This window comes from Gambusia affinis, linkage group LG03 (genome assembly GCF_019740435.1).
Source record: "Gambusia affinis linkage group LG03, SWU_Gaff_1.0, whole genome shotgun sequence".
Lineage (NCBI taxonomy): Eukaryota > Metazoa > Chordata > Actinopteri > Cyprinodontiformes > Poeciliidae > Gambusia > Gambusia affinis.
Window position 1 is genome coordinate 9,007,749 of NC_057870.1, and position 24,454 is coordinate 9,032,202.

At 41.9% G+C, this 24,454-nt stretch overlaps 1 protein-coding gene across 1 annotated transcript in view; it reads left to right on the forward strand.

The window, feature by feature from the left end:
* Window positions 1–707: 707 nt before the first annotated feature.
* hmcn2 (hemicentin 2) overlaps window positions 708–24,454 on the forward strand; it is a 59,261-nt gene continuing 35,514 nt past the window's right edge. The window contains exons 1-22 of the mRNA XM_044111399.1: window positions 708–993; window positions 4,145–4,215; window positions 4,504–4,662; window positions 5,231–5,353; window positions 10,417–10,588; window positions 11,540–11,646; window positions 11,738–11,858; window positions 11,952–12,215; window positions 12,319–12,463; window positions 13,769–13,890; window positions 14,141–14,413; window positions 14,849–14,990; window positions 16,299–16,426; window positions 17,067–17,180; window positions 17,267–17,425; window positions 17,519–17,713; window positions 19,021–19,116; window positions 19,214–19,341; window positions 19,453–19,597; window positions 21,436–21,548; window positions 22,646–22,805; window positions 23,667–23,826. Coding sequence (XP_043967334.1) covers window positions 723–993; window positions 4,145–4,215; window positions 4,504–4,662; window positions 5,231–5,353; window positions 10,417–10,588; window positions 11,540–11,646; window positions 11,738–11,858; window positions 11,952–12,215; window positions 12,319–12,463; window positions 13,769–13,890; window positions 14,141–14,413; window positions 14,849–14,990; window positions 16,299–16,426; window positions 17,067–17,180; window positions 17,267–17,425; window positions 17,519–17,713; window positions 19,021–19,116; window positions 19,214–19,341; window positions 19,453–19,597; window positions 21,436–21,548; window positions 22,646–22,805; window positions 23,667–23,826 — 3,368 coding nt within the window. The 5' untranslated portion in view covers window positions 708–722. The remainder of the gene's footprint in view (window positions 994–4,144; window positions 4,216–4,503; window positions 4,663–5,230; window positions 5,354–10,416; window positions 10,589–11,539; window positions 11,647–11,737; window positions 11,859–11,951; window positions 12,216–12,318; window positions 12,464–13,768; window positions 13,891–14,140; window positions 14,414–14,848; window positions 14,991–16,298; window positions 16,427–17,066; window positions 17,181–17,266; window positions 17,426–17,518; window positions 17,714–19,020; window positions 19,117–19,213; window positions 19,342–19,452; window positions 19,598–21,435; window positions 21,549–22,645; window positions 22,806–23,666; window positions 23,827–24,454) is intronic.

Genomic DNA, 24,454 nt, shown 5'->3' on the forward strand with positions numbered 1-24,454 from the left:
CTTACTAAGGATTTATTTATATGTAAAAACACTGCCGTGATTAATAATCAAATATTTCTACCTAGATGGAGATGGGAGGACCCTGATATTCCACTCACCAAGAGGCTATTTCCCAGCGGGGACTACATATAAAATTAGACCGGTGTCAAGCTGAATATAAACCCCGGTTATTTTAAAAGAGGCGGCTGTTACTAAGGCGATGTTGTCAACGAGTTCAATATACAGACTGCAGAGCCACTCGTAATGCGCGGAAATCTGTTTAAAACCGTGTCACAAGGGGCCCCCACGCGATTCATGGAGCAAATCAAACTGAATGTTGGATTGTTTAAGCCAGTGGGGTCGTGTTACACACGCAGAGGAAAGAAAAAAAAAAAAAAGCAGGTTGGGTCTTGCGAACTTTTTAATGCCATCTCCGCCCCCGGTTTGGAGCGTAAGAGCACCAGCTCTCCTGGGGTTCTCCAGCGCGCAGCCAGTCCTCACGCTCCTCCAAACTTTACGCACTGATGTTCTGCTGTGGAAGTTGTTCAAACCCGATTTCGATGCGTTTCAGCGGAGCCGTGGTGTTCCAGAGAACTTTTCTATCTACCTGGAGCCGTCCCACGGCCATTTAAATAGTTTTTTTCCCCCTTCATGTTCTTTCTTTGCTTTATTATTTTTTTTTTATTCTGGTGGACAAATGCTGAAAAATTTGGAGGAATAATAATTTTGTTTTTTTTAAAAAAATGTTCGGTTCCTTATTGAAGTGCCTTGTCTTGGCGCTCCTTGTCAGCGTGCACAGAGTCTTGGCAGACTCCCTCGTACTCCCCCGGTTTGAGGAGGTAGATGAGCCCAGTGACAGTGCCTCAACGCTGGCCTTTGTGTTCGATGTTACCGGCTCGATGTACGACGATCTGAAGCAGGTGATTGAAGGGGCCTCTCGGATCCTGGAAAAGACCCTCAGCCGGAGGACAAGACCCATCAAAAACTTTGTCCTGGTCCCCTTCCACGACCCAGGTACGGTCTAATCAGACACAAATCGGTTCCAGAAAGCTGCAACGACTTCACATGCTTATTTCCTACAATGTCCTCATTAACAATGCTCGCAAAAGTATTAAAACCCATGCAACTTTTTAAGGTTCTGTCATGCTACAGCCAAGAACTTCAATGTATTTTATTTAGATTTTATGTGACAGATAATTTTAGGTTAAAGCACAGTTATGTCTTCTTTCACCTGAACCTTTACATCATAACCTGTAACGTAGCCTATTAAAATTCAGCATCCTCAGAAAACATTTTGTTGAGCCACATTTTTGCAGATTTACTTGTTGCCTCTGCCAGCCAGCCTTGCACATCTAGAAAGTGAAACTTCTGCATACCAACTTAAGCTCAGTTAGATTAGATGGAAAGCATATGTGAACAGGAATTTCCAATCCCACAGATTCTTAACTAGACGTCTGGACCTTCACTGGGTAATTCCAACACATAAATATGGTTTGATCTAAGCCCTTTCATTGTAGCTCCGGCTGCGTGTTTAGAGTTGTCGTCTTAGAATGTGAATTCCTGCCCCTGTTGTAAATCTTTTGCAGCATCGGAGAGATTTTTCTACATGTAGCTGCATCTTCTCATCAGCTCCAAAGAGTTTTGGCTTACCCATAGGATGATGCTGCCACCACCCTGCCCCATGAAGGCGATTGCATCCATGTAGCCACACTGTGTGAACGGAGGCCAAAACAGTTGAATTTTGTTCTCCTTTTTCTGCATTTTCGTTGCGTACCCTACGTGGCTTGTGGCAAAGTTCACACATTCGGTTTTATGCGTCTCTTCTTGGGGGACAACTAGCGGATGAACAACTAGCGGTTATTGTATTGACAGATTCTCACACCTGAGCCAAAGTTCTCTGCTGCTGCTCCAGAGTCACCTTGCACCTCTCAGCTGTTTGTATTGGTTGATTGTTTTTATTTACATAAAATTAATTAGGTGGCTTGAACAGATCTTTTTATCGCTGACCTGTCTGTTGGTTGCTCTATTTACTAAGCATCCTGAACCCAGTTGGTTAGAGTCGATTGTATTAGTTAAAGGAGGCTAAATCTAAACACATGCAACACTTTTCAGATATTTATTTGCAAATAACTTTACATGTTTGCACCACTTTGTGCTAGTATGTCAAAGGGGTTCTCAAAGTCATTTCCATTTTAAGCCACATCAAGTTCATGAATGTCCTTAAAGGGCCGGTTGTGGTTGAATGTATTAATAAAACTACCTATTAAATAATTAAAATATTAACTTTGCCACTGAGTATTTTTTTAATTTAAATAATATTGGACATCTTCAATGTTCAATTGTATAGTGCCGAATTGATGTAGTTTGGCACTATACAAATAAGAAGACTCACTTGACAGATAAAGCAATATTGAGGCACTGAGCTGTTACCCTGAAGTTCTGTCTCTGTGGATCTCTAGAGCCGTCTAGAGCCAAATAACTATGGCGGATCAGATTTGGCCCGCCATAGTTTGACACGTGTTCTATCTCATAAAATCCCCATAAGATACATCGAAGTTTATGGCTACAATAGGTCGAAATGTAGAAAAGCTTAACAGTCACAAATACTTTGAAAGACGCAATATAGTCAGTTTTGGCTCAAATTGACAGTGGACTTAATATAGTAGTACACCTTAAATTTCCTGTCATCTAGCTGTTGCAGTAGATTGCATATTTAAATCGAAAGCTTCGCACATGAAAAGTGTGAACTTTGTAGAGCAGAGCAGCCTGTATATTCAGAAGTAGGCAGCACATTAAAACCCCAACAAGCAAGGCGTGAAGCAGGAAAGCCGGAGTTCTGTAGGGTAACAGGTAAGCGTCTTCCCCCACCAGCATCTGTCCTCTTTTTGGAAAAGCTTCAGCTTGAAAATAAGAGTCCTCCAGTGGTGTTTGTGCTCTGATGAGAAGCATATGCCGGCTGCTTGTGTGTAATTACCCCAGTCGCCCCCCCCAACATCCCCTCCTTCTTCTAAGCACACAAACATACATACACACACTTGCTAACCCCCAGTTACCCCCCTCCACACTCCAGTCTCTGGAAAACCCTCTCAGCTCCTGCCCCCCTCTCACTACCCCTGCCCCCAGTTTAGCCAGCCTTGGGGAGAGCACGTGGGGGTGGTGGGGGCTAACACCACACATGCTGTCTGTGTTTAATGTGCCCTGCCCTCGGGGACCTTGTAAACCTCCAAGATTGCAAAGAAGCGGCAGCGGCTGACAAACAAAGAGTCGTGACAGTGCTGTCAGTGTTTTACAGGCGCCGACAAGGAAGGGGAGGAGGAGGAGGAGGAGGAGGAAGAGTAAGGCAACTTGAAAGGCAGCAATACTGGGAAAAAAAAAAAGAAGAAAACGATTATGATCGAGTATGAAATATCATCAGCCTGACATGCGTCTGCAAGCTCTGATATTCATGTCAGAGTGGTTCTTTTTGATAGCTGGAATGACAATCGCGAGGCAGAACTCACGAGGCTCCACCCTACCTGATGGGGGTCTTCTTTGTCAGAGCGGCAGCAGCAGTGTTCAATAGGGAGAACAATGCGTTCATTGTGTCACTGCTGATGTTTATTGCTTCACTGACTGACTGCAGAGATTGTCAAAGTGAGCATCAGGCCGTAACTGGCTTTTATCTGTCATCCAGTGTCTGCCGCTCCTCCAGACCTTTGGGAAGTCGCTCGGATGAAAATGCTGATGGCGGCAGAAAGTGACTGCTCCGTCTTTGTCCATGAGGCTTTGGTCAGATTTAAGTGATTTGTTTAAGAAAAAAAAAGAAAAAAGAATAAACGTATTAATTCTGTTAGTACATCAATCCTCTCCTGTGCCCAGTGTACAAATTAGATCCATGCAGAGCACAGCAGGCTTTAGGATATTATTTGGGTCCTTATTAATTAGGCTGCTGGTTATCTGATTTTGTCAATGATCTTAGCAGCTGAGCTAAATAAAGTGGAGTTAATCTCTATTATCACTGCAATATGAACATGCAAAGAGGCAAAACTGGAATCCGCTGAGAGGGGACAACTAAATATTTTCTTCTATTAATTGGTATTGAGGTGACTTTATCTTCATCTTGAGTGTTCCATATCGCCAAAGATAAAGGTAATTCTCCTCCCAATGACCTTTTTCACCATTGCAGATATCGGCCCTGTGTCCATCACCACTGACCCCAAAAAGTTCCAGCAGGATCTGCAAGAGTTGTTTGTCCAGGTGGGAAAGAAAACACACAAACCAGTTGTATTCATTTAGCTTCTGTATAGCAACCAAACAAAACAATCAGGTGATTATGGTAAAGAGTAATATCAGCAAAAATTGGAGATAAGATCAACAGTATTGATTTATTCCAACAAGAGGAAGGGCTGCTGTGTTCATTGGTATTATGTTTATAATGTGTACGTTTTACAAGATCTGACACATTCATCCTGAATGTCGGCAACAAAAGTCGGATTCTGACGTTATTCTTCGAGCAACATGAGTCAATGTGCTTCTGTCAAACAGGGTGGGGGCGACTGCCCTGAGATGAGCATAGGAGCTATAAAGAAGGCCTTGGAGGTTTCGCTGCCAGGATCCTTCATCTATGTTTTCACCGATGCCCGGGCCAAGGACTTCCGCCTGAAACGAGACGTTTTGCGACTGGTGCAGCTCCGTCAATCACAGGTACTAAGACTGAAAATTTGTTCTGCAATGTGCAGATATAGAAGAGACGTGTGTGTATTTTATTTTTTTTAAAGAAGATCTGGATAATTAGAAATATGTGGTTTTCTTTTTCTTTCAAATGAAAACCTGATAAGTGTGAGTCCAAACGTTCTTTGATGGCTGTTTCTACCAGCTATCTCTAGAGACAGAAAGTTTAGCCCATTCTTCTTTGCAAAATAGCTCAACCTCATTGAGATTGGACAAAGAAATGTCTTGTGTTCAATAAGTTCTGCCACAGATTCTCTATTGGACTTCAGCCTGGACTTTGACTCAGTCATTCTAACCTCAAATTTATCCAAATCATTCACTTTGGGCTGAATTAATTTTTCTCATTAATTTCAACAAGCTTCATTTTCCCTGGAGAAGAAACTCATCAGACATCAAATCACACCTTTCAGGTTTCATTTACTTACATTTTAAAGACTTATGTGTTTTTTCCAGGCATCTCAGTTATCAGTTACTTTATCTTTTTTAATCTGCCACTTTAAAAAAAATAAAAATAAATCCTCCTAACTCTCTGTGTCATCAGGTTGTTTTTGTGTTGACCGGAGATTGTGGGGACCGCTCTCAGCCCGGTTACAGGGCGTACGAGGAGATCGCCGCCACCTCCTCAGGACAAATCTTTCACTTGGACAAGCAGCAGGTGAACGAGGTAAGACCATGACAGAATGGACTCAAGCATCTAATTTCTTGTGCAAATGAATGAGTTGAAGCAACACTGAAGATCACGCATCCTGCAACATTTTGTTCATCTTTATTCTATTCCTGGAAACTTGTTGTCGCGTTGCAATGATTTAACATTACATCTCTTGCTGAGCTCATTAAAATAAGGAATTCATAAACAGAAATCAGTTTATGTTTAACTGATATCTCAATATTCAGCAGCAATAAACTCTCTTTGTCTCTGTCTGTTGAACTGTCTAGCTATAGATTTGCTCTCCACAAAGGAAATGAAGAGTACAAGTTTACCAATCACTTTCAGGTAGCTGTGCCCTTCATGCTTTATGTAATCATAAAGTGACAGTTACCGTGAAAGGTAGGGTCAGGCTGAGGTCTTGCTGTCCATTTAAGATTAGAAAGACTTTTAAGAGTCTGCGCTGGTTTAATGGGGATATATTGCAGTGGAGAGCTGTCTAGTGGTTACGTGAAACACAGAGGAAGTGAATGGATGTAGCTGAAAGAGAAAATCAGTCTGCTTTTCTCCTCGGAGTTTGAGTATAGTGGAGTAATGTAGGTGTAAAATGTCAATCAGAGGGACACTGTCTGTCCCCCATTCATTCTCTGTCACTTAGTTGTTTGGTTTTATAAAGTCTCTTCAAGCTGTGTGGTGTTTGTAGGGAAAGTCATAATACTGATATGTATAATTTCTTGAGGGAAAACATGCTGGAGGGAGAAGGTTTGGAAAGATCATGCTGTTAATCATAGCTAAATCTTTGGAAAAGATAAAGCTGCTTCAGCCATCATCTTGGTGTTGTCCATATGAGATCACACATCCATTCAACACCTTCCAATTAGAAGGACTTGTTTTGCCAAGAAAACAGCCTCTCTTCTGTTTGCAGCAGACAGTGGTGCTCTGCAGTTCCAGGTGACATGTTGTCATCCACTTACGGTTGTCATATTCTGTTTTAGGGAAGTGTGGCTCCAAATTGTCTTTTTTTTTGTGTCGGGCAAATGTGTACATATTCACTTTAATTGTATTTTGTGCATAAAACTAACAAAATAGTTAGTTTTGTTAGTTTTATGCTAACAAAACTCACTGGCTTCAGATGTGAAGCCAGTATAGCCGCAAGCTGCTTAGGAACATTTCCTGTAGCCCATTTTGGTGTTAAAAAACAAAAAGAAGCAATAAAACCAGTTTGTTTTTGTTAACTTTATTGTGAACCCATAAAAATGGAAAACCTAATATTCTTGCCTGCATTTTCTTTTTTGCTGAACAAAATGTGTCAGCTTAAGTGTAATGCAGTCATGCCATCTGGTCGTCACACGGCAATTCATAGCTGCATAAATTTTCACCAGGGTTGTCCAAGCTTTCCATGCTGTTTTATTTACTCCTCGGTCTGGTGAAGAGCAGCAGCAGTAGCAGCACAACAGGCACAGAGCCTATCAGACTGCTACAACAGCAGTTTCATTCAGTCTAATCAAACCATATTAAAACTTCCTGTTCATACGATATGGCTGAGGGATTCTTTTATATCGGAAGGAGCTTGTAACAGAAGCCACCTCCCAGCCCCCCGACCCTCCCTGTTCTCTGGGGCCAAAGCCAACTGGGGCTCGCCTCCCAGTCAGACGTAAAAGAAGCCAGAGTTTCCTCTGGAGGAGACACTGGTATCCTGCATGTCAACACAGGAGATGGCTGGGTAGCGCTGTGCTGGAGCCAGAGGTTCTGGATACTGGTGGCCCACTGAACCTGTGAACTTTACAGTGTTTGTGCGTGTGTGTGTGTGCGTGTGCGTGTGTGTGTGTGTGTGTTGGTCTGCTTCCTGTCAGCTCCTGCTTGTACGTATAGCATACATTTGCCTGCGTGTGGGGCAGCTCGTTTCATTCTCACACCATAATCCTGCCAGCTGTTTAAAGAGAGCCTGAATGTGATTTTTTGTGTGATGGGGGTATTAGGAGGATGGGTCCAGTCTCGCTCTAACACTCCACCTCCAGACGGCTAACTTGTGACTGTTGCAAGTATTCAAGCAGATCTTCGGTGTATGGTTACACGCTTGCGCGTACTTGTTTTATTTTCTTGAATCCGTTTTGATTACACTTCTTGTGTGGCACGCATTTTTAGAAAATGTTGCAAATCTTTTAATCCCTAAAAACCTGAAAAGCGCTACCGTCCTGACCAAAACATTCTCCCTTAATAACATTTTAATAATGTGCACACAAATGACAGATATAGAGTCCTTTTTTTTCTGTGTGCAGAGAGGAAGTTAATACAGAGCACTTATGTTCCTCTCTAATCCCAGGATACGCTCTGTAATGGTTTTGCTCGTTCCAACGCAGCTGCTTAGTGGCATTGACTCAGTGTCCTCACACTACAGCTCCCTCTACTCTTGATATAACACAGCCTTTACGTTTGATTGGTTGGGATCTGAGAGAGAATGTGCATACGGCGAGGAAAAGCTCATATTGCTAGGATGGAGCGTGAGATGCACATTTTATAATACTCTTTCAAATTCTGTTTATACGCAAGGGCTTTGACTTTTAATTGATTATTTACGGGCTTCCAGGTAACTAAAACTGAACATTCCAATACATTTTTATTTAAATTTTATGTAATAGTCAACAGAAAGTAGTGCATAATTATAAGGAACAGAAAAGCATTACATAGTGTTCATGTGTCTTTACAAATAAATCTCTGCAAAGTGTGTAATCCACATAGATTCAATCTCCTTCACTCTGAAGCCAATAACTGAACCTTAACTAAGTAAAGAATCCAGATAATTTAATTAAGAAAACCAAAGAATACAGCAGACATGTCAGAGAATGTTCTGGAAAAGCTGAAAGCAGGGTTAGATGATTTAAAAAAAAAATCAGAAACTTATCATGGAGTAACTTATTAAGACATAGGGAACCACGCAAACCCATAGAGGCTTGGTAACTCTAGAGGAACTGCAGAGATCCACAGCTAGGATAGAATAATCTGTTAATAGTACCACCAAAAAAACAAAAAACGATGTAGACTCTTCAAATCTTGACTGAATGGAAGGAAACTACAAATACATATTTAAACGCAAGAAAATATTGATCAGCATTAAATTAGCCAAGGATTTGCCATCAAATGAGTAATCAATTGGTCGGATTTGATTTCATTAACAAGGTTTGGTTGATTGATTTGTGTTTTCCCGAGGAGAAAGGTGCGCATATTTGTGTGTACTGTTGCTCTTCTGGTTTCCTCATCATGTGGCTCCAGTAGTGAGTCAAGGGGGCGGTAATGGTTCTCATGCATAAAATGAAATGTAGGTAACATCCACTCTTAAGTCTGAGCTGCCTCTCTCTGGCAGTCTCTGCGTATCGAGGCCCTCGCCGAGAAAGGAGCAGGGGCTCCATCTGGTGCGGCCCACTCTTATTTGTAGCGGGACATTTCACAGCAAATGTCTGCGGTTGCGGTGTTTAAACCTGGGTAAAGACTAAACTGACCCCTGCCCACCGGGACGTCTGGAGTCAGGCTTCCTAACCGCAGCGTGAATACATATTTTTTTCTCATACGTGGATGAGTCGGGGGAGAGGGAGGAGGGAACTACAGCTTGTGCTTACCTCTCCTTCCCTGACTCATCTGTTGAGCTGCTTTGACTAGCAGAGGGGAGTCCTTCCTGTAGGCCCGCTCATCTGAGACTCGCGGGATGAGGTTACGCGGGACGTGTGATCTTTTGCCTTCCCGGCGTTCGAGACGGGGAGAGGCCGCGGAGTCCCGTGGCCTGGACAGCGAGTCGTCCCATCTCTGGGCTTCGCTTCCTTTTATCCGAGCCCTGAGCAGATTAAAACCGACTCCTCCCTACGGTCTTGACTTGAACCAGGAGCGGTCGACGTCCATCCTGAGGCAGATGTAGGACTCTTGGTTTGCAGTTTCCTGCACATGTGGCAGTCATTACAGCTGTTTCCCGTTTTCAAAGAGAGACCAGCTGCTGTCAGTACTCAATTGAAACGACATAGAGGGGAAAAAAAAAAAAAAAAAGTAGAGATTTGATGATTGCGTTTAAAAATTTGTTCTAATCTTCTGTTGGTTTTAAACTTCCTAAAAGATATTTCCGGAAATAACATGGCTTTCGACATAAAGACATGCCTGCGAGGTTAAAATAAACACTAGACGTCAGGTGCTTGTTAAGCTTTCAGAAGAGTTTTGGTCTGTTGTGGCCAATGAAAGGAGACACTGGGAAATGTCTCCGGCTTCTGTTTTCATTTCTGGGGAAAACGAGAAGAAATCTGGGAAAATTTGGGAATCAATACCATCACAATTACTACACATAGAAAGTAAAACAGCTGTCAAAATTGAAAGTCTATAATGTCAGATGTGTCTCCTGAGAGCTGCTGAGTGACTTGATATTCTGAGTAACTACTGCTTTTACCATTAGCTACAATCAACCTGTCCGTGTTTATTTTAGTTTTTGGATAATTTTCGCTCTGCGCGTTGGGATGACTGAGTGAGCCGAGTGTGTCACCACCTGACCAAATCTTTCCCTTTAAACTTAATGGATTCCCTGGAAAAGTGGGTTACAGTCAGAGACCGCTGTTTCTGTTATCTTTAGTCAGGTTGTTCTGAGGAAAAAAAATAAAAAATCAGTTCAATATGCAGGTTTGGTTCTAAAACACAGCCAGCACTGCCACCCCCAGATCCAGCTATGCTTTTCCGTTCCAAGCAGGAAGCTGTGATTCATTAAAGCCGGAGAAAGACTACTGTCTGAAAAACTTCCACTGTGAGAGACGCTCTTCTGGGAATATATGCTTGAGAGTGCAGAAAACTGTATGTTATCAGTTTGACAGCTGAGACGTTTCACTTGTCATTTGTTTGTTTCTGGAATACTTTAGCGATGAAAGCAAAGTCTGAAGACAAAGAGCAGGGAAGGGAAGGCCTGCCAGGAAAGGTCCTTCCGGTTCCTGCGCTGTGTATTTTAAGTTAAGAAGGGAGACCTTTGGTTAGCCGGACGATGAGCACGTCTCTTTGCACTTAAGGTTTTTTTTGTTGCTGTTTTTGGTCGTAAAATTCTGTTTTTCCTCTCCTGTCAGGTTTTAAAGTGGGTAGAAGAGACGGTCCAGGCCATGAAAGTCCACCTGCTGTCCTCTAATCACGACAGTGCCCAGGAAAACAAGTGGGAAGTGCCCTTTGACCCCAGTCTCAGGGAGGTCACCGTCTCACTCAGCGGACCGGCACCACAAATCGAGCTCAGCGACCCCTATGGTTGTTACACAGTTTGCTTCCTCCCATCTTTTCTTGTGCATTCACAGAATTATTAGTGACTCTTAAAATTTGAATACACATTTTACTGTGGCTTAATATTGACAATGGCATAAAAATGTGAGTTTGCATTCTAAGACAAACTTAAAACATTTATTTTTTTAAAGAACACTCAACTGGAAGAAAAATAATAAATAAAAAAGAAATAACAACCACTCACAAGCGAAACCATGAATTACGTGGATTACAAAGTCTCTGTAAACAAAAATATTAATAATCAGAATGAAAATTACTGAGCTAATTTGATATGTTAATTGATTGTTTATTCCGAATGTCTTAATTTCAGCGTCTCACAGAGCACCGTTCAATCCATCTTCCAAAAATGAAACAATCCTATCAAGACATATTCATTCCTTCACCTACATGCCAGGAAAGGTGATCAATAATCAGAAACTAGCCAAAAAAAGCAATGGTCACTCTATAGAGGAGCTGCAAAGATCCACAAGTAAAGCTGAGAGAGGGAAATATTAGATGTGCGTTCCACAGAAATGGCTTTTGTTAAAGAGTGGGAAGAGGACACTATTGTTGAAGTAAGCCAGAAGAAGCCCAGTTTGTAGTTTGCCTCAAGCCATTTAGGGAAGCTGAACAGAGTTGATGATTAGACCTCTGGAGCCTGAATATTGCTCTTCAGCAATGGAGATAATTTGGTAAGAAGACTGGGAAAAAAATCTCTAGATGCACAAAGCTGGTAGAGACATTCTCAAAAAACTCTTACGCCCAAAAGTTGGGTCCTTCAAACTACTGACTAAGGAGAGGTGAATACAATGCATCCCATATTTTGCTGATTGAAAAAATATGTAAAATGGTAAAATCTATATTTTGTAATGTGCCTTTTAAAAGTCTTTCACAAGGCACTTTTAACAGAATAATAATGTTTTTGCTTCTTTCCCCAAGGTCACGTAGTTGGTGCTGAGCAGGGCCTTAAGGAACTGTTGAACATTCCCAACTCAGCTCGTGTCATCAACTTGAAGTTTCCCAGACCCGGATTCTGGAAACTCAAGGTACTTTGTCTTGACAAAAGTGGATACAAAATGTATTCTTTGGTTTCTTCGAGAGTTAGCTAACTGAACTCTGCCATATTACTTTTTAAAGGTGAGCTGCAGTGGGCGCCATACTCTGAGGGTGACAGGGGTCAGCAGTCTAGATTTCCGGGCTGGCTTTTCGACTTTGCCTGTGTCAGAGTTCAACCACACCAGAGAAAGACCAATCAAAGGTGTTGAGAGTCTTCTATTAGCATTTACATTTTTATCTAAAGGAGAAAGTGTGTTGAAGATAATTGACGCTTGATATTTCCTTCCCCCCCCAGGACTTCCAGCTCATGTCATGCTAAAATGTACCGGCCTGAAGCCGCCGGGTTACCTGAGCCAGGTGGAGCTCATGTCTGCCTCGGGACGCTCCTTACGCACCATCCCCATATCTCTGCCCTCTGACCTCGGCCAACAAGGGTTATGGACTCTCCCGGAGTTCCGCACCCCACCGCAGAGCTTCTTCATCAAGGCAACGGGCAATGACGAATCAGGCTTCCGCTTCCAGAGACTGTCAAGTGTTTCCTACACCAACATCATTCCAGGCAAGGCCACAACCAGCAATCCTCGCGGAAATAGTTCGCCAAAGTCAACACTTCATCCATCTGTCCTGTGACCTTTTAACCTTTTGTTTCCTCCTTCCTGTAGATCCCCCAGCTGTGAGAATGCCTGATGTGGTAAGGGGCTTTTACATGCAGCCTGCCACCATTGGCTGCTCAGTGCAGAGTGACATTCCCTACAGGCTGAGATTCACCAGAAGTGGGATCACACTGGGAGAGGAGAAGCATTTTCAGTGAGTCCCCCTGACCCCCTCCACCTTGTTTTAAGTTGCTCCCTACTATCCCCAGTGAGCACGGCTGCAAGGCATTAGTATTGCCTGACTCTTGCATTTTGTTGGCTCATCTGTCAAGAATCAAGCCTACACAGCCCCTTTTTTGTGTTTTGGAAAACATTACATACTCGATTGTGTCATCATAAAAAAAATTAAAGCTTCTATTTTTTGCTGTCTGTTGATAATCGGCTTTAAATTACATTTACAAAGTATGACTGAATTTTGGTGAAAATATATCTGGATTATCCACAGATGAGAGCCTGCGGCTTAAAATCTAGTTTCACTTGACGTAAACTCACTCTCCACAGACTCAACTCAGACTTCACCTTCATGGTCCATTTTTATCTCATGCAATCAAACGTAAGCCAGTAAGCGCAAACCATGTGAGGACATGATTCATGCTTTCAGCTAAGTTACAGAGTTGTCGAAAAACCTACATGTGTAGTTCTATGTGATATCTTTGTGAAATAATAAACCGCAGTTTCCAAGTTTTCTGTTTTTCTTTTTTTTTTTTTTTTTTTTTTTTTGGATAGTTTGAGACCATTTTTTAAAAAAAACAAAGCTAGTGGGAAGTAAACAAAAATCTAACCTGTGTGCCACATGTTCCCTGATCCGTGGCAGCTCGCATGCTTTTCTTCCTTCTTCCAAGTGCGCCGACAGAAACGGCAGGATGCTTCTGGTTTTTCAAAACAAAATTGCTCTCACGGTCTGTAAACACCATGGAAATCTTAAAACTTAATTAGTTTTTGGACAAATGGACGAACAAAAAGGCCCATTAATGCCAGTGGTGGAGTCTGTCCTCTAAGACATATTTATTCATATTTGCTCCATAGTGAAGAAGTGAGGTAATTTATAGGCAGTAACTATGTCAATACAAAGGTACTTATACTTCTTTAAATAAAGCACTTCCTCTTTGATTTATTCAGAAACTCAACATCAACAGATCTTAACTTATATTTAACCTTTTTTGCCCTGAAAAAGTATTTGCAACCTTACAACTTACCTCTGTTTTTTGCTGGGATTTTTTTTTTTGTCAAACTTAAATTGTTTCAAATTAATTTCCTGAATAATTCACAGCAATATGATTGTATGTTGAACTGAATGTTTTGAAAAAGTGAAGACAAATATATTAGTGTCTTAAAATGTGGATAATCTTAATGGGTGGAATTCTCTTACGATGTGATAAATCTAAATCACTGGAAACTTGAGCCTTGACTTGGAAAAAAGTAATGACTTGTTAACCTGGCACTTGTGTTTTTCTATTAGGAATTCTGCTGTAGCATCTTGGGAGATTGCACATGCATCCAGTGAGGATGAAGGCACGTATGAGTGTGTAGCACAGAGCAGCGCAGGACAAGGACGGGCTTTAACGCAGCTCACCATTCAAGGTATGTGACACACAAGTGAGTTTAATTTCTGGAGTTTAGCATGCATCACTGTCTTTCTTTACCAAGCTTTGAAAAAAGATCCAAGATTTTTAGTTTTTTTTTGTTAATGAAATCCTTGCTTTATGTCTAAAGCATCTCCCAGATGTTGAGCATGCCAGCACAAACATTTGCTCTAAAAGGTAAACTATTTCTGCTCTGTTTGTCCACCGCTGATAATTCTGCTTTTATGTTTTGGTTCCCATCTACACAGAGCCGCCTCCGGTCTTGAGGCCCGCAGTGAACGTGACTTCCTCCGTGGGAGGCGTGGCCGTGCTGTCGTGTCAGGTGGACGGCCGCATGCGTCACAACCTGACGTGGCATCGAACTGGCCGCGCCATCCACGCCCGAGCGGGCCGGGTGAAGCTGCTGTCCGACTCGTCGCTGCAAATCAGTGGAGTTCGGCCGCAGGATGCCGGGGCGTACCGGTGCGAGGCCACCAACGCCCACGGATACAGCGAGATCACAGTGTGGCTTCTTGTTCCAGGTACGGAAGGAAGATACCCTGTGGATCATCTGCTTAAGCACTTAACACGCCGGGGCCTCATGGCTCCTCTCAGGCTCCCGTCATCTGGTTTCCATTACTCCCCAAACCTCCTCGCAGTCAGAGTGAACTACTTCCTTAACACACACACCCACACACACACACACACATGCACACAAAAACAAAATAGAGCTCATCAGCCAAACTTGATGTTAAGAGAAAAATGTGTTTTTCATTGCGGACATGCCCCTCAGTAAGCATCGAAAACAGACAAATAAATGTGAAACTTGTTCGTGGTCATGATGTCAGACGTTTATTCACTTTGAGTTTACGGTTGTTAATCTTCTGATAGGAAGTTATAAATGACATCATGCTGCCTCGACAATGCACTGACTCATCGCTGTTTCTCTGTTTGCTTGTGTTTGACGCTGATTGCAGAGGCTCCTTCTGTGGAAGTTCGCCCCCGGACCCAAACGTTCTCCCGAGGGGATGAGATCCGCTTCGTCTGCTCGGCGTCCGGCTCCCCCCCTCCTCAGATCTCCTGGAGCCATGGAAACGTGCCCCTGGCTAATCAGCTGAGGTAAGGGAACGCTAAGCCAACTCCGCGGAGAGAACTGTGGAGTGTAAACATCATCGACTTTTACACTGCCTTCCCAAAAGAATGTGCTTTCAATTTTGCCAACCTTTTTTGAGTTTTGTCACTTTACAAATACAAAGTTCATTGTACTTCATTTGGATTTCCTCCTGTACTCTGATACCCCTAAATGAAATCGACTGCTATCAGTTGTCTTTTGAAATCACCTAACTACAAGAAGAAGGGCCCAGAGGTTTGCTAGGGAAGTTGTGGAGAAGTTTAAAACAGGGTTAGATCATTAAACAATATCCTAAGCACCGTTCAGTCCATTGTTTATTGAAAGAGTATGACACAGCAGTAAACCTACATGGCTATCCACTTAAATCTGACAAGCTGGACAGGGAGAGCATTAATTAGAAATTAAGTCAAGAGGCCCTTGGTAACTCAAAAGGCAAAGATCAACACCTCAAGTGGGACAGTGTTCAGACAGGACAACTCTAGAGTCTGCAGTTCTGTAAGAGTGGGGAGAAGAAAGTCGTTATCGAAGGGAAGCAATAAAAATTCTCACTAACAGTTTACCACGAGCCACTTTGACGGCTCAGCAACGGGTCAGATGAGGCCAAACTTTTGACCAACATACAAAACTCTACGTTTGGCCAAAACTAACACTGGGTATTAAATTATACATTACACATTCCCACTGTTACACATGCTGGTGGCGGCATTATTATGTGTCGTTGCTTTTCTTTAGCAAGGACAAGCGAGCAGGTCAGAGTTGATGGGAAGCCGGATGGAGCTGAACACAGGAAAATCCTGGTTTAAAAAATGCTAGCGTAGCAGGGCAACAAGCCTTAACAAACAGCCGGAGCTATGTAAAATGTGAAATGGTTTGGCTCAAAGCAGAATTGTGCATTAGAATGGTCCAGTCCAAAAATCCTTAAAGAAGGCTAAGACATTCCCTAAAGATTTGTCACTGTATCAGCAAAAAGTGGTTGTGTATCATTTTCCTTTCAATTCAAAACCATGTGCTACTCAGTGTTAGTCTGGCACATAGAAATCCAATGAAAAAATTGAGATTTGTGATCTTAGCATGACTAAGTGTGAAAGCGTTCAAGGGTTATGAATACCAATGAAAGTCACTGCACAGTAGCACTGGGTTCAAAACATTAAACCAACTTGTGTGAAAGTTTTTTTTTTTTAAACTGTTAGTATATATCTGAACTTTTCACGTATATTCAAAAAAATCCCTTTTAGAAAGAGGACTACATTGGAATGTGTAAAATAATCTAATTTTGTGTCATTTGTGTAACACAGGTTCAGTCTAAAGAAAGATGGAGTTTTGACCATTCGGGAAGCCCTTCCAGAGGACGCCGGGGACTACACATGTCAGGCGACCAACGAGGCTGGGAGCGTCTCTCAGTCTGCGTCACTGACGTATGCAGGTAATCTTCGCAGATGTCTGCTGCAGGTTACCGTTGTGCTGTAAAAGCTGTTGCGAGTGTGGCCACATCCTGTCTCTGCCACACACCTTCAGATATTTCTCGCCTTGTTCTGCGAGTCCTGACAGTGGTGGAGCCGTGGTGTCAGTTAGAGCTGTCATCCCGTCCTTGACGAAAACGCTAACAATGATCGAGAATGGCAGCCTCCTCCCTAAGGCAGCCCCGGTGTTATAAACCCGCCGAGTCTGAATGTCACGTTTAACAACACTGATCTGTCAAATCAGACGTTTGCATGTAAGATATGTACAGTGCCTTGCAAAGGTATTTATTCTTCTAGAGCCTCTTTTTCCACACATTTTCTGGTGGTACTCAGGTCTTGACTTTGGATATGATATTTCAACACATGAATGCTCTTTGATCATGAATCCTTCAAGTATATTACGGAAAGCCAAACCAAGCAGATTTATGTTAGCAAAATAAAAATTGAAAGTTGTCCATTTCATTTCTTCTATTTCAAAGGAACTCCAATAAAACATAATAAAATTGATATTTTTGTGAGGAGATGAGAAAAAATCCTAAGCAGTGTGAAATACTTTTGTAAGGTGTATCTATCTTTGTATTTTTTGATATATTTCCCCCCCAGAGGTGCCAAGATTAACAGTTACTCAGCAAGTCGTGCTAGTATCTGTCGGCAGTGATGCAACTTTGGAGTGCCAAGCCACAGGTGTCCCTCCTCCCATCGTCCGCTGGTTCAAAGGTAAGTTGAAGACAAACGGTTCATTCTTTACCACGGGTGTGGGGCTATTTTGGTTGAAAAAGCAGCTACTTTGTTTGTGTTTCCAGGTGAGCTCGAGGTGGGCTCTGCTCCTTTCGTAGAGCAGGATGTGCACAGCGGGACCTTGCAGATTCGAGGCGTGCAGGAAGTCGATGCTGGTCATTATAACTGTGTGGCCAGCAGCTCTGCTGGAACCTCCAGTGGCACTGTTAGTCTAGAGGTTGGAGGTAAGACCGCGATTTACTGCTGTGCATAAAGGTTGTGTTGCTCTCAAGCCCAAACAAAGGGAAAGTCATCTTGTGCCACGTCCACCTCCACAGTCGGCCCATTGTTTTCCGAGGCACCGGCCGACATGAGCGCTAACGTCGGGGAGAACATCACCCTTCCCTGCATCGCCCGAGGTTTCCCACAGCCGACAGTGAGCTGGCGCAGGAAGGACAGCAGACAGATTCTCGCAAGAACAGGCAGCGGCAGCAGGACAATGCAGACGGAGAGTGGCCATCTTTCAATTCAAAGTGAGTGAGCTTCGGTTCTGGGGCTAACACTAGTTGACTTGCACTGACCCAAATGGGTTGGCATGAAGAAGGTGCCAGAACCACATAAAAATGGCTCCCAAGCATCGATCTGGATAAAAGCTCCATATTTTCAGGCACTCTTCTTGACTTATATTTTATGTAATCTTAACACCTTGTTCAGATTCAATAAACACACAGTTGAAACCAAATACTTACATCATGCTTACAAATATATATATATATATATATATATATATATATATATATATATATTTATTTTTTCCTTAATGCTTGATATTAAATTAGATTAAACCAATGTTTTGGAGTCCCATTTACACCCAAGCTTAAACATCCTCAGTAATCTCTTTAGTTGTTGTGTTTCACGTCATAGTTTCTCTTCACAATGCTGTCTTTTTTTCGTTTTTTTGTTTTGAGGAGAGAAGTGGTTCCTCACGCAGCAAAACATCCACAGAGTTTGACGTTCCCATCGTCACAGTTGGCTCTTTCAATCTTCCCCCTTCAGAAAAAACTATGAATTATTATCAAACGTTTGCTAAACCACAGCATATTTATCTGGGCTTTCACACATTTTCTATCACATATTAATAAAGTGTGTAAACTTGTAAATTTAAAGAAATCGTTATGGTAATTCTAACTGACTTAATACCAACATTGTTGGCCTTGTATTCACTGTTGATTACTATTGTGCTTAATATAAAAATATTAAGCATAATATTGTCCTTAATATTGTAATATAATATAATATTGCTAAAGATAAATGGTTACATTTGTATGGACTGCTCCTGTCACTGCAGAAGCTCCTGTCTGACCTCATTTATTCAGTCTGTTAACATTTTTACCTGTTCGGCTAAAAACAGCAAATAATCCACCTTCTGCAATCCCCAACATCCACCTTTTGTTTTTACTTTCATGCTCTTTGTCCTCACTTTCAGTGTCACTAATGCCTGTCATTGCCTGCTGTAACCATCAGCTGGCTGGCTAACACAAGAATGTAATTATAGGTCAATTTTGCCACATGTAATGTCCAGGGAATTCACCAAGGAGGGGAAGTGTGTGTCAGATGGCTGGCATCTGAGCTAAGACCATTAATCCCCCCTTTTCTTCTATTTTTAAACCAGTAATTACAGGGCCGTCAAAGCAATAATGACACTGGTTATTGAGGAGAGGTCTTACGAGCTGTAGCTCCTAAGACTTGATGTTCTACATAAAGAGATTATTCAGAGTGAGTGTCGAGATGTTCCCGTGCCACATGTGATCTGTTTCTAAAGGCGTGTGTTTGACTGTAGGTGTGTGGCTGCATGACGAAGGCGTATACATATGTGAAGCCAAGAACCAGTTCGGGACCATTAAAGCTGAGGCCAGAGTTAGCGTCACTGGACTGGGTAGGCTTTCGGCAACAATAACACCAATCCAACAAGCCTCATTTTCACACATTCTGGCTCTATTTATTGTTGTCTTTTGAACTTTCTTTTCCTACAGAGCCTCCTGTCTTAGCCCAAGCTCCACCAGTCATCACCACAGGCGCTGGCCAGTCCCTTAGTATTCCTTGCATGTTGCTGGATGGAATACCGCTTCCAGAAAGACATTGGTCCAGTAATGGAAAACCTGTATGCCTAACTTGAATTAAATATATTTGTTCCAATATTTCTCTCCATTTTTTTAAGCATGTGTTTGTTTTGCTTTTTCTTTGTTGTTTGTTTTTGTTATTGCTTAAGCAGGTCCAAGCCAATGGGAGAATGTTCGTAAGGAGTGACGGCAGTTTGTACTTTGAAAGAACCCTCCCAGAAGACAGTGGGACTTACGTTTGCTCTGCAGTGAACGTAGCGGGCTCCACGAACATTACGGTCAGCTTGGAGGTGCAAGGTAGGAAACTAATGAAAGAGGGAGCAGCTTAGAAAGCTTAGTCACTCTAGTAGAAGTAAGCAAAGGAAGAATTTTTACCATGTAGGCGTGTTTCAACTACGATACTCTGTACCCTTAATCCCCAGAACTTAACTTCCTGGAACTTTGTTAATTATCTGTGTGTGTGTCCACTTTGTCCAAATGCATGTGTTTTTGTCTTTGTAAATGACCTCCAAATCTTCCTTCTGCAGGAAGGATTTTTCTTGATAGTGGTCATGGTGTAACAGCTGAAGAAAGTCACTTTGTTAGAATGTGTAAATGGATTGAACTCTACATCAAATGCTCCAGTCATAACTTAGGAGTTTGCAACAGAGAGGAAATGCATTCTAGTTGTAAAAACTGTGATTTTCAGTAGAAAACGTATAACAAAGGATTTTCCCACTGACACTTTATGCATATTATAATTCATATAGAGTCACTCCTAAATTTATTAGAATTAAAATTAAAATAAATAATAAATAATTAAAATAATAAAGCAAAAACGTTCAATCTGCAACAACTTTAAGTTGCATATTGGACAATAAATATATAAATAATTCAGACTGTGAAGGGTAAAGGAGGAGTGCTCCTATCAGAGAGCTGAAATCAGAAGTAATTGCTTTATGTATTATTTTCACCTGGACAAGCAGACTTTAATAATGTATATAAGAGTAAGCACTTTTTGTAATATATTGATATTTATTAGGTGTTGATGCTGGTTGTAGTTAATGGTTTTACCCACCAGTGCATGCTCGCATGTAAAATTGCGACATTACGTCTTGATTACCAATATACAACCCCTTACAAAAAAATCCCATGAAAATCACATGTGATCACATGTGAAAATCACACAAAAAATCACGTTTTCACATGTGATTTTCATGTGATCACATGTTTTCATGTGTCATTTTCATGTGATCACATGTTTTCACATGTGATTTTCATGTGATCACATGTTTTCACATGTGATTTTCATGTGATCACATGTGGAAATGTGTGAATCACATGTGAAAGTCACATGTGATCCACATCTGATCACACGTGATTTTCATGGGATTTTTTTGTAAGGGGCAGAAGCATCCACATCAGTGTCTGTGTCGCTCCTTCATGTAAAGTATTAGACAATAACCTGAATATATTACACTTTTATACACCATAAAGTTTAACATGAGTGAATTGGTTTAATGTCGTTTCAAACCCAAATACCAAATATTCTCGTTTCAAAGCTTAAAAGTCCCAGAAACCTTTGACTGTCAACAAGTTTTAACTGGGAGAGATGAGAGAAATAACTCAGTAGCCACAGTTACTACTGATAGTTAATTGAGTTAGCCAAAGTTTGAGGTCAACAATGGAAAGTTTTCCATCTGCCTCACCCTCTTGTTCGCACTTCCTGCTAAGCTAATAGAGTAAAACTTTCTAGTTTCATGTTAATGTTTGATGGCTCGCAGTAAGACTGGTTTAATTTACCATCTAATTATGCCCTGCAAAGCTTTGCTCGGTTTTCCGTTTGCAGTTTCTCTCCGCCGGACACTGCCGGGTTTGAAAATGTGCCGACTCAGCGCTGAGCAGGAAATATGTTGATGCTTCAACCACCTGCTCTAATCACAGAGACGGGATTCATTTACTGCGTGCTTTGATGAGCGGGCCATTTTGTTCGTAGGCATGTATTGACAGACAGGGCAGATTATAATTTATCATCAGTTTGTAATTAAGGCATACCTCAAGTGCTACCCACACTGGCAGACTCGGTGCAGTGGTAGTGCTACGGACAGGTTCTTCACGGTCAGACGGCTTCGTTTTACCGCCCTCTTCCTCCACAGTGCCCCCTGAGATCAGAGCCGGTCCATACCAGTACATAGCCAACGAGGGTGTAGCCATAACACTGGCATGTGAGGCCAGCGGAGTTCCCAAACCAGTTGTTGTCTGGTCCAAGGTAAGTTAATCCACACGCAGTCCAAATCCCCTTCACCGACTGATTATGTATTCATGCATTCCTGTTCTTCTCTTATTATTAAAGAACTAATGCAATATTTATTCTGTTTAACTCCAACATCCTTAATAATGCACAAATAAATAAACACGGAGGCTTCTGAAGTGCAAGTACATTGCCGAGTGGCCATCATAATTTACACAACTGCTGTAATTTATTGTGATTACATTAACATAGACCCTGTTTTTTACACTTTCCTTTTTTTTTGATCTAGTGCTTCCTTTTGTCCGTCAGAATATTCTTAACACCAACAACAATAGTTTGTGCTGCAATCAAGCCTTGATTATCCTTTTGAAAAGAGAGGCTGTAACCATGGCAACTCTGCCCTGTTGCTACTGGGCTGTGGAAAATAACTCAGGATTTTATAGTACCTTAGAAATCTATTTAAAACCTCTCGTGTGTAGGTTCTTCACATCTTGACAGGAGAACCCAAAACGTTTTGTGCATCCAGGCAGAAGCAGATTGCTTTTTTTCCACTTAGGATGCAAAACATGAACATTAAAGTAGCCAATACTGCCCAACTCCTCTGCCTGCTTTAACGGTGATGTGTTTGATTAATCAGTGAATCATTTCTCTACAAGCGTAGGTTGACCCACATGGTGACACATTTCAATTTACACAATGACTTAGCAATTCAAGACAGAAAAAAAACTGAGATTATTATTTCTTGTCAGCTCATATTATATCTTCTTAACTACTGAGGTAAGGTCAGCAGTCTTCTTTTTCTACATACTTAACTGAATCTCCTTTTTTGTTTTCAGACTTCTGCTCTTATATAAATATTTTTTCTTCAGATAAAAGCAAATCAGCAAAAGGATTTTTTTTAATTTTTTTTAATGTTCAAAGCAAGCACTTTCACAGTTGGCTACTTTCCTCTGTGCATTTTGCAAATAGAGAGCATTTCAACGGGTGGTCTGTAATTACGTTTGACATCAAAGGCTGTCGTGCAAGCCTTGAACCGAGCACAGTGTCTCCGCGCTGGTGTGGCTCCAGCGTTTACCGTGAATTGTGACCTGGTGTTGCACCTGCCTTTCTTCTAGGGAAGGCGGCCAGTACCCAGAGACGGCCCCTCTCTACAGCCTGACTCTGACGGATACCTCCACATACCACACCCCGCGTCCGATGATGCAGGCATCTACATCTGCACTGCCACCAGTCCGGTGGGCTATGCTAGCCGAGAGATCCAGCTCAGTGTCAACAGTAAGAGAAAATAACATGACAGCAAAGTCCTAGACAAGCATTCACTTGCAAGCATTCACATACCTTGAAATGTTTCACAGGTTGTCACAAACTTATTTTGTGCAAATTGTGAAAGACAGGGATAAAAACTGCTTGCAAAATTTGATCTCCTTTTATACATAATGATACCACCCTTAATGTTTATTTTACGTATAGACTAATGAGGTTGACTTTGATTTCATCTGACCCTCACATTTACACATTTGGAAGCATCTCCTTCCAAATGTGTATGGTGTTGTTGCCTACCTGACCTGCAGCAAAGTCGAAACAAGATTTCTTATCTTCTTGTGACTTTTCCATAAATATGTTTATTCCATTTCTCCTCTGCAATTGGCCTCTTGGCCTCTTTTTCTGTTGAATGCTCTCTTTGCCTGGCCAGGCAGTTTAGGAAGACAGTAATGTCTTGGTAGGATCACGGCTGTACTTTGTGTTCTGTGTCCTTTGTGGGATGGGATACTGATTTATATTCTACTTCTGGTTTAAACTTCTCTTACACACATGTGAGGCCCTCACAGAACATCTGAATTTATGCTTAGATTAAAATACACACACATGGACTTTCTTTTGGAGGCACCTGGTTGTATTTAGATGTATCAGAATAAATGGGGCTGAATACAGATACACACACCACAGTAATTATGTGCTACTTTGAGTTTATCACATAATTTAAATAAAAATACAGAGTTTGTGGTCGTAGCCTAACATAACATAACGTGAAACAGTCAGATGCTGCAGTATTTTAGGTGCATTCGGCCTTTTATAAGACAAAAGACCTAGAATGACTTTGCCGTAACTCGTTCTTCCATTATATTTTTTTTTAAGGTCTGCCAAAGATTATGGGCGTGAGCGGCCATGACAACATCGTTAAGATGGCGGCGGAAGTGGGGACTGAGGTGGTTCTTCCCTGTGAGGCCCAGGGAAATCCTTCCCCATTAGTCACATGGAACCGCAACGGGCATCCCATCCCCCCCGTCACATCTGGGTGAGAACATGTTTTCTGTGATCATCAGTATGCAGTCATATTACACTTAGCCGGAAAGTGGCACATGCTTCCCACCTTTGTACCTCTATCAACCTTACCAACATGTCAGACATTTAGTAATATTATTATTATTATTATTATTATTATTATTATTATTATTATTATTATTATTATTATTATTATTATTATTATTTTCTCTTGATGGTGCCTTGAAAGTGGAGTAAGGCAGAGATAGTGACAGCCAAATGAAAGCTGTGTGTGTGCATAGGCCTCACCCACAGTCTGCGCTGAAGAGGAACATCTGGTGAAATCTGGCCTGGTACCTTATTTTTATGTGTGGTCACCTCTAGGTGCTGACAGGTTGGAGCAACATATTGGATACATCATAGACAAAATCTCATAACCAGACAGCCTGCGGCGCACGTCGTCTGGTTATGGATATGGGTTGGGTAGGGTAGATAGGAGAACGACAGGGGCTTTGGGTCGGAGACTCGTGGTGACTCAGTTACTGTAAGACTTGTGCGAGCTGGATGCGAAGGAAATAGTGGGGGTGGAATGCCAGGAAGCTGTGGGGGGGGGATATGAACTGACAGAAAAAGAGATTCAAGCATCCCGTCTGCCTGATCCA